Source organism: Parus major, chromosome Z (genome assembly GCF_001522545.3).
Source record: "Parus major isolate Abel chromosome Z, Parus_major1.1, whole genome shotgun sequence".
Classification (NCBI taxonomy): Eukaryota; Metazoa; Chordata; class Aves; order Passeriformes; family Paridae; genus Parus; species Parus major.
This window is the reverse complement of record NC_031799.1, coordinates 2,015,419-2,025,672: the sequence shown is the minus strand read 5'-3', so window position 1 is coordinate 2,025,672 and position 10,254 is coordinate 2,015,419. Positions and strand designations below refer to the sequence as shown.

The 10,254-nt window shown below is 47.9% G+C and overlaps 1 protein-coding gene across 1 annotated transcript; it reads right to left on the bottom strand.

Moving 5' to 3' along the window:
* Positions 1-2,501: 2,501 nt before the first annotated feature.
* ATP5F1A (ATP synthase F1 subunit alpha) lies at positions 2,502-10,150 on the bottom strand. The gene is made up of 12 exons (XM_015653574.2): positions 9,993-10,150; positions 8,765-8,843; positions 7,574-7,743; positions 6,617-6,790; positions 6,373-6,539; positions 6,104-6,252; positions 5,023-5,174; positions 4,668-4,892; positions 4,456-4,563; positions 3,774-3,918; positions 3,402-3,552; positions 2,502-2,736 (listed from the first exon to the last, which is right to left on the bottom strand). The coding sequence occupies exons 1-12, from the start codon at positions 10,050-10,052 to the stop codon at positions 2,655-2,657; spliced, it is 1,662 nt and encodes a 553-aa protein (XP_015509060.1). The 5' UTR covers positions 10,053-10,150; the 3' UTR covers positions 2,502-2,654.
* Between the last annotated feature and the right edge of the window lie 104 nt (positions 10,151-10,254).

Here is a 10,254-nt window from a genome sequence, read left to right as displayed (position 1 = left end):
CCCGGGCAGCACAGCCCGAAGCCCCCCGGCTGTCTCCCCCTGGCAGGGAGTTGTGCAGAGCCACAAGGGCCCCCTGAGCCTCCTTTTCTCCAGGCTGAGCCCACTCAGCCACTCCTGAACACACACATCCCGTGTCACACACAGCTTATTAGGCACCAATGCCTGACACAAGACACTCCATGAGGGACCTCTGAGCAATGCTTGGAAAATATGAAAGCATACTGGGAGACACAATGTACTGAAATGCCTCAGTCACACCCACCACCCTCAATTGCTGCCTCTGCTTGAACACAGGGATAACTAAAACACTCCAGTGACGTAAAAACAGGCATTTTCAACTTACTGCAGTAAGTCTACTCAACTGTAACATGAGGGTGATTGAGGCAAACTAACCCTGTTCAGAGCCTCCTGACACAAGAGAGCACAAACCAGCACCATGAATCCACACAACCAAGCACCTGAACAGGCTCTAACAGAGCTGGAGAGGGACTTTGGACATGGGCACAGAGTTAACAGAAAAAGGAAGAATGTCTTCCCACTGAGAGAGGGCAGGGATAGACGGGATCTTGGGAAGACTCTTCCCAGTGAGGATGGTGAGGCCAGGGCACAGGTTGCCCAGAGGAGCTGTGGCTCCCCACCACTGCGCAAGGCTGGATGGGGCTTGGAGCAACCTGGGACCAGGTGTCCTGCCCACAGCAGGGGGTGGACATAGACTTTCAAACCAAACCACTGATTCTATGATCCACTCACCATTTCCCACCTAGAGCAGCCCATGGCACCGCTCAGGACCTGTGCTGCATCCTCCAAAACCTTCATCCACCGACCTTTCCCTCCCATCTGACTGGATGCATTTAGCACATGGTGCTTCCATGAGGAAGTTACCACCTTCCTGCATCACAGCAGCGAGAGGGCAGAAATCAGAACCTTGGAACATTCATCTTGTGTTACTGGGAAAAAAATACATCTCTGTGCAGTTTTGGACAGACACCTCTGAGTTCAGGGTTTTTCAACTTCAGCAGCATGTAAGTAAAACACGGCACAGCGGCATCAGGGTTTAGTCACTGGGCAGAAAGAGTCACAAGCTGCAAAAGCTGTCCTGGAAGGAACAAGTGATAATGGGCAGATCAGAGCAGAAATGTTCCACAGCAGTATTCCCTCACACCTGTGAGGCCCCCCAGGCACCTCTTCTGGGGCTGTGGAGTTAAAGAAACAAGATAGTGAAAGACGAAAGAGCTGCACAGGAGACCCTCCTCCTGGAGCACAGCACTGTTCCCAAAAAGGTCTCTGGATTCCAAGTGTGTGTTTATTTTTGCCCAGTACTGCAGAGCTCACTCAAACACTCAGGCCATTAGAAAGAGAAGAATGTTAGCCTGAACTGCATCAGCACATTTCCAGCTGCCTGTAACCCCAAAGGCTTGGACTGGGAAGCAGGACACTCCTGTTCAGGAAGTTAACTGGGGACAGTGCACACATCAAGAGCAGCCCTGCCCTGCCACTGAAACCCCTCATTGCCCTGGGCTGATCCCACACCATGGAGGCAGCAGGGCAGGGGAGGATTCTGCCCTTCTCAGGTGAGACCCCACCTGCAGAGCTGCCCCCAGCCTTGGGCTCCAACAGCACAAGGACATGGGGCTGCTGGAGTGAATCCAGAGGAGGCACCAAGGTGATGGAAGGGATGGAGCACCTCTACTGAGAGAATCAGGATTGTTCAGCCTGCAGAAGAGGCAGCTTTGGGGTGACCTAATTGCAGCCTTCCAGTACCTGAAGGGAGTTGACAAGGGAGAGAGACTATTTACATGGGCCTGGAGTGACAAGAAGCAATGGTTTAATAGTGAGGGGCCAAGGTGAGATGGGATATTGGAAAGGAATTCTTGGCTGTGAGGCTGATGGGGCCCTGGCACAGGTTGCTCAGAGAAGCTGTGGCTGCCCCTGCATCCTTGGAAGTGCTCAAGGCCAGGCTGGAGAGGGCTTGGAGCAACCTGGAATAGCAGAAGGTGTCTCTGTCCATGGCAGAGGTGGAATGAGATGATCTTCAAGGTCCTCTCCAAGACCATTCTGGGATTCTCAGATTTCTATCTGTAGCTATTACCACTGTGACAGCTACACCTGCAGCTGTCCTCAGTCACAAGGAGCAGTATTCCAAAGGCCAGGCACCAGGATGGGTCAGACAGTGACTCCAAGAAGTGCTGTCAGTGTCAGGCAGTTCAAGAGATTCCTGTCAAGTCCAGTGGGCGTTACCCCTGTGACAACAGCCCAAGCTGCCTCCCCAGCAGCACTGCCTTTCTGCAGGACAAGCTTCCCGGCACAAACACTGAGAAGGTCTCTCAGCTCTGTCACATTCCTGGTTCCTGTCAGGGGAGTTTGCCCAACCACTGAAAACACCCCTGATTTCCAGAGTTCCTCCAGCAGAGCTGTGTCCACGGGAGTTCAGCTCTGTGGTTCTACAGGTGCAAGAGTGAGCCAGAAGTACAGACAAAAAACAATCATTCAGAACACAGTACTTTTACATTCAGAACAGAGCCTTTTTACATGGGAACCTTTATTCTCACCAAGATCTGTACATTCAAGTCGCACATGCTTTCGCCTTTGACGGAGCTGGAACACTGGATCACAACAGCCTGTGATCTGTGAACTGTTAGAACAGTTTTAAGAGTTTATGCCTCAAAAGTAGCCAGGAAATTTGTGACTATTTCCTTCAGCTTTGCTTCTGTCTGGTCAGAGATCTTCCCTTCGGTCCTGTGGGAAGAGTCCAGTTAAATTCTTGATACAGCAATCAAAACAGGGCCAACCCCAAGACAAACATAAGAACTTTACAACAAATCTCCCCATTTCTAACAAATTCAATAGAATCACTTAGTTTGGTGCATGAAGCCATCCCACTCACAGAATATCCCTTCTCCTAAAAGAGCCAGTCCTGTTAAGAACTGAAATTTGTTCCTAAATTCTTTCAGAATGGCCATATGTTCCATTCCAACAAGGCCCAACCTACAGAGCTGTGTCCCAGAGACAGAAGGCATAAGATTTTCCTCATGACAGAAAAGCCAGGACCAGTTTCCAGGACAGGACTGTGGAAATACTCAATCCCCAACAGTTCACTCAGCAGCACTTAACCCACAGCAGCGCTCCCAACAGCTCAAAGCTGTCCACCATATGGGAACTAAGTCAATCAAGTGTTTTCAGAACAGGTTAGAGGAGACACATTGCAAGAAGGTTCACTTTACGCATTTCCTAAGAGCTGAAGCTGAGAAGGTGGATGGTAGGAAGGCTGATTTAACCCCCAGTTTTGGTATTGCCAGCCGAACACCTCATGTTCTAGGATACACTAAATTAACAGTTCAATGACCTTTATCTCCACTCCAGACATCAATACCCTTGGGATAAAGCAAGGTAAGCCACCATACCTGATTGTGGAGAGGAGTGACTGGTGCTGGCTCAGTACATGAGCTAGGAAAGCACTCTCAAATTTTGTGATCTTGCTGGGCTCCAGCTTGTCCAAGTGACCTCTTACACCAGCATAGATGACTGCCACCTGCTCCTCAATGGCCATGGGAACTGCAGGGAAAGACAGCACTCACACTATGGGAACTCTTCCATTAGGACATACACAACAGACTAGAGTCCTTGGAAGACAAAGCACACATGGACAGCTCTGTTCAAGCAAATCTTCATTTACCATGCACACAAGAGCAGACGGAATAAATGCTAACCAAGCCCAGCCTCGTTAGCACAAGGCACTAATGGGCACCCAGACCTGCCAAGCCCAGGGCACTCACCATACTGGCCCTGCTTGAGCAGCTCTGTCAGGCGCACGCCGCGGTTCAGCAGCTGCTGTGTGGCAGCGTCCAGGTCAGAGCCGAACTGGGCAAAGGCAGCGACCTCCCGGTACTGAGCCAGCTCCAGCTTCATGGTACCGGCCACCTGCAGGGTACAAGCCAGAGCCACTGGGATCACCTCAAGTGTGTCTAGGAGTTTGAAGGTTATCAGGCAGCTGACAGCTGTCACGAGTCAGCTCAGCCTTGCATTCCACACAAGTCAATCTAAAAACTGACAGATGATTATGTACACTACAAAAATCCCAAACTTTACCATAAGTACACGATTTCTCCCCTAAAACATCAACTGTTGATATTACATCTCTCCAATTCAATGTCTGGACTAAAATCCTGCAGTTAACAGAGCACTCTCTATTTTTAAGTGATCAATACCCAGTTCAACACATCAAAACTTAATCCTACGCTTTTATGCAGATACTATTTCCCTTTCTCCCATGCCTTTCTCAGCAGGCAATGGAAGCATCAAAGAGATCTCTAAAGTTTGTTCTTTTATAATTTCATAACACGAAGAGATCTAAAGCTTTATTCCCTCTCTGTTCACAGCTCATCAGAGTGAAATGGCTTGGAAGGCCTATACACCACTCATCTCTAGCACAAGGAGGAACAGCAATTTCTCAATTACCTGCTTCATAGCCCTGGTCTGAGCAGCAGAACCCACACGGGACACAGACAGACCAACGTTGATGGCTGGACGGATACCTTTGTAGAACAACTCAGTTTCCAAGAAGATCTGCAGGATAGAATTGTATCATTATCTTGTTCAGAAGCCTGGAGGCCTCTTCAGAGACCAGCCACTAATTTTCACAGAGATGCTGGGCCATGAGGAAGCCCTACCTGTCCATCAGTGATGGAGATGACATTGGTTGGAATGTAAGCAGACACATCCCCAGCCTGAGTCTCAATGACAGGCAAGGCGGTCAGTGAGCCGCCCCCGAAGGAGTCGTTCATTTTGGCTGCTCTCTCCAGCAGGCGAGAGTGCAGGTAGAACACATCACCCGGGTACGCCTCGCGACCAGGGGGGCGGCGCAGCAGCAGAGACATCTGACGGTAGGCAACGGCCTGCATGGAGCAAAGACAGCCTTCAGAGCTCTGCACCTCACTCAACCTTTTACATTCCTAAACCTGAGGTGCTCTTACTGCTACAAATACCAATGCCATACCACAATGCCTACAACCAAAGTTTTCTGACCTGTTTGGATAAATCATCATAGATGATGAGCGCATGTTTCCCGTTGTCTCTGAAGTACTCCCCCATGGAGCAGCCTGAATAGGGAGCCAGATACTGCAGGGGTGCTGCATCAGATGCTGTGGCAGACACCACAATAGTGTACTTCATGGCATCTGGAAAGGATTGGAGACATCTCTGAGTGCATTATGTCATCATGCCCAAAATCAGCAAACACAACAAGCGTGTAAAAGTACAAGTGCTGAAACAAGTCCAGGCAGTGTAACTATGCTGCTAAAGGAAAACCCAGCACACCAGCTGAACACATCTCCTAGCAAATCTGACTTAGGAAGTTTCACGGGCAAGTTTCTAGCAGCTAACATCTAACACTTTCAGGCTTCTTTCCCATTTAAAACAATGATTAAAACCAAGACAAGGTTTTTTGTTCTAGAAAAAACTCACACTGAAAGGCCTCGGTTTCCTGGCTGCTGCAAGACACTACAACACTCTGTGACAGCTCCATGTAATTAATGTCCTTAAAATGTGGTTTTTTTAATGACAGATGGCAGGACCACCAAGCATGTGGTCAAAGTGCCTGGTCTCCTGCTAGCAGTGTTAAACTGCTAATCAGTGGAGTCTTGGTCCTGGAGACCACTGATTCTGAAGAGATGCTATCATTTAATGCCTTGTGTTTGGGCAGTGAAAGCTCTTCACATTTCCAGCTGCCATTCAGGCAGACTGGCACATGGAACACATGGGACAAATGCCAAGTTCATGACAACTTGAAGGCCACAGCTTGTCACCAGGCCTGCCTGACTGCCAAGATGTAGCATTCAACTCTGCTGAAAAAAAAGCTAAAACCACTGGGTGACTTTTCCAGAAGCAATTCAGCAGTTTGGGAGGGCCCCAAAATAGTTTTCCTAATTGTGATATATAAAAATTGGGTTTTTTTCCCCAGATAGCTATAGAGATTTCTTATTCACAGAATTAAGTAATTCACTCATGTCTACGCTTGCAGCCAGGTGAGGTCACAGCAGTATTCAGCATTACAAAGAGAACAGGATGTCATTAGGTGCCAGGTTCAACCATCTCCCAAAATCCATACCTGCATCAGTGAGCCTCTTCACCAGCTGAGCAACAGTAGATCTCTTCTGGCCAATTGCAACATAGATACAATACAGCTTCTTCTTCTCATCTGTGCCATCATTGAATCGTTTCTGGTTGATAATCGTGTCAATTGCAATTGAAGTTTTCCTGTAGAACAGAAAGGCTAGTAAGTTAATTTGCCCAAGGTTCTCCCAGCCCCTAGCCAACCCTTTGTCCAGCTCTGCTGTACCTGAGTCTGTTTAAGGAACATTTTAGGCTTTAACTTACCCTGTCTGCCTGTCACCAATGATCAGCTCACGCTGGCCACGACCAATGGGCACCAAGCTGTCCACAGCCTTAATCCCAGTCTGCATGGGCTCACGCACAGAGATCCTGGGAATGATCCCAGGGGCCTTCAAGCCAACTCTCCTACGTGTCTTAGATGCAATAGCACCCTAAAAGAGAGAAAAATCTGCTGAGGACTGTTTCACAGAGATGTAAGTAGAGGTAGTTAGCACACAGCTAAACTTACCTTCCCATCAATTGGATTGCCCAGGGCATCCACAACACGGCCCAGCAGTTCCTCCCCCACTGGAACATCCACAATGGCACCAGTCCGCTTCACAACATCCCCCTCTTTGATCAGTCTGTCGTTACCAAACACGACAACACCAACGTTGTCAGGCTCCAAATTCAAGGACATACCCTGGGACAGAGATCACATCACCCTGAGAAAATCCATACTGATACGCTTAAAAACTTTAATATTGACATGATCATTTAACTGCGTACAAAATCCTACATGATCTACGTCAACCTTGTGACAATAGCCAAGGTTCTGCTTCTATGCACAAAGTGTCTACTTCCTTCCACATGGGCTAGAAAACCTGTGTAAGTTTTCAACTTACCAGGCAGTTATACCCCAGCAGCCTAGCACTCAAGTCAATTGTTTCATGACAAAAAACAGAAAGGTTAAGCAAGGTTCAAATACAACAGAACTGCCTTGCCTATAAGCTGGGCAAGGGAAAAGGACTGGCTTCTTCTCTGCCCAAGATGAAATGGGTCATTAAAAATGCTGTTACAGTACTCTTGAAACAAGCTTGAACTCTAACCCGCTGGTATGACTACAAGAAGCCATCAAGGTACATAACGTATTGAAACAGAAAGGTCATCATTAAATAGAGAACAGAAAAGACACCCTGAAAACAAAGAAAAAAATCCAGTGCCAGGTTAGTCCTTTTATCTTCTAATGATATGAAGGAAAAGACAACTCAAATGTTCAAACGGCAGCTGAGAGTCAGAGGCTGATACTGAAAGCAGTGTTACAAATTTAAGAAAAAAAAATCACTAGTTACTAGGTATCAAAGCTACAATGAGGCTAGTTCATAGTGGTATTTCCAAGAGTAATCTCAGGTCCTTCTTAAAAAAACATCTTTTTAATATCCCTGTGCTAAACGAACTCCTAAAAGAACTGTTAGTGACAGCTTACCTTCAGCCCTGAAGAGAACTCAACCATCTCTTCTGCCTGAACATTTCTCAGGCCATACACGCGGGCAATACCGTCACCGATCGAGAGCACACGGCCTGTCTCCTCCAGCTCAGCCGAGGTGTCAGCTCCCAGGATGCGCTCCTCGAGAATAGAGGATACCTCGGCAGTACCTGGAGAGAGATGTTTGAAATCAGATTAGCACATTAAGGTATAATATGCATTCAGTAAGTCTGCCTCAAATTCACAAGGTGCCTTTTCTCAGCTGTGCTGCGAAGTCTAGCTGGCAACACCTTTACTTAGGGTAAGAGAAATACCAGCCTTTGTATTCCCAGATAATAAAAGCAGCCTAAACTCGTAATTGGCAGCCAGCTTCAACCAAAACAGGCCTGGCTGCGTACTTATTCACTTTCCTGATTATGCCCTACGTTCTCTCTCCCTAGAAAGCAATTAGACTAATTAATCAGCCTTAGCCCAGGTAGAACAGGCCTTGCAGAACAGTTACTTAGCCTTGGATGCATCAAAACACCCTGTCAAGTGATTTGTAATTCAAGATCCATGCCTATATAAACGAACTTCATTATGTTTCAGGAGCAAGTTGTTTAACATAAAAAAATATTGTCCATACTTCTTCAATTTGACTTCAAACAGCTTGTTACCTCCTCAGCTAAGAAACAGTAAATAACACTGTAAAACTTATTTCCTAGTAATGCCCGTAATCACCTTAAACCACTTAAAAAAATGTGCATGAAGCATTGCCAAACACGCTGCTACGCAGTGCAGCTGTCTTCTCTAAACACCAGACTGATGGCAGCAAAATAAAGCTGTGCTCAAGGACATAAGGTCAAACCCAGGCAGGCCTGGGAAGTCATCCACTCCTTCATTCTGTTACAGGCAACCCCAATCTGGGGCTATTTTTTTCAAATAATTTTCAAATAATGCTGCAGGTGACTGGAATCCTAGGGAAGAAGGTATGCTATGTAAGCCAGTTGACATGCAGCCACCCCTGCTCTGGGGACATTATCAAGTTATTGAAGTGCTGTTTGCTGGACGTAACTGGGTAACAGTTCACCTAGTTACTCTCGGAACATAAATGTCCTCAAGTGCTGTCAGCTAACATTCACCATCATCAAATTCCTTTTTGTCTGACAGACCAAATTCTTAAATCACACTCAAGATCTTTCTCAGACTTACCAGTTTTCTGAAAGCCTGGTTTGGAGGCATGGAGGTTTCTTGTAGCAACAAATGCTGCGCCAATGGTGTTTCTGGAAACCTAAAATAAGTCACCATTTAAGTAACAGTAAGATTTCTTTAATCATACAATAAAAATTCTGAGAGATTTAACACATCTCTGATCTTGAGCTGCTTATGATGCATCTCAGCTTTGAGTTAAGCTCCACAGAACCCCACTCACAACTATGGAGCTCTGGAACCGAGTCCAGCAGGGCTAAAAAAGAACAGATAATGAAGGGGATTGCTCCAAATCCCTCACTGCATTTTTCTGCAGTGCACTGATGTCACCATCAACCATTGCAGCAGCTCCCAAAGAGAAACCTCCTTACATTTGTAATTTCTGCGCTGAACATGGGAACCTTGGGGCATAAAAAAATCACTGCACAGGTTCTGCACAGAGACAAGATTGCGTCCGCTAACACAAATCTAATGGCAGTGGTTTTGGTATTGTTAACACACATACAAAAAAAACCCGCAAAGTACTATAATAAAAATACCTCAGAATCACGGTTACTTTGGAAAAGCTGTGAGGTCATTTAGTCCAACCTATGACCAAACAGCACCTTGCCAACTAGACCATGGCACTAAGTGTATTATACCCTCAAACACCTTTAAGGCTGATGACCCCACCACTCCCCTGGGCAGCCCCTTGCAATGTCTAATCACCCCTCCTTGTGAAGAAATTCTTCTCATGACAATTTTAAACACTAAATAAAAAAATCTGTGATAATGAGCGCATTTTAAGAGCATGCTTTTGCACCTCAGGCAAAGCTGCCCGTGCAGCACCATGCAGCAACGCTGATGCCATTTAATGCCCTGCATCCCGAGCAGCCCCTGTTCATACTCATTGGAAACATTGGTAGGAGTTTCCAATGGAAATTTCCAATAGGAAACATAGGTTTCTCATGGCTCTTCCCACCGTCCGTTTCCTCACAAACATAAGATTAAACCCCTCACACCCACAACCTTGACCTTGTCCTGGCAGCTCTAAACCATTACCCCGCGCCCGGGCAAGGACACCCCGCTCCTCAGTGGGGTCTCTCCCACAGCGCTGACGGCACCCCCTGTGCTTTCCTCCCCACACTCCGATGTCACCCCCTCACACCCTCAATGTCACCGCGGCCCCCAAGATGGCGGCGGCGCCGCGTCCCCCCGGCCCCGCCGGCTCCGGGGCGGGTATGGGGCTCACCAGGCCGGCCTGCCGCGGCAGGGAGCGGGCGAGAGCGGCGGCCACGCGGGCGGAGAGCATCGCGGCGGCGGCGGGTCCCGGGGGAGGCTGAGGCTGGGGGACGCTGAGGACGGCCGGCCGCGCGCTCTGCACACAAAATGGCGGAGGCCCCTCACGCCCCTTTTGGCGCCTAAGCCGCGCCCAGGGGGCGGGGCGCGCGGGAACTGCTTCCCGTGCCCCTGATTTGTATATGTGTGTGTGTATCTATCCATCCATATGTCTA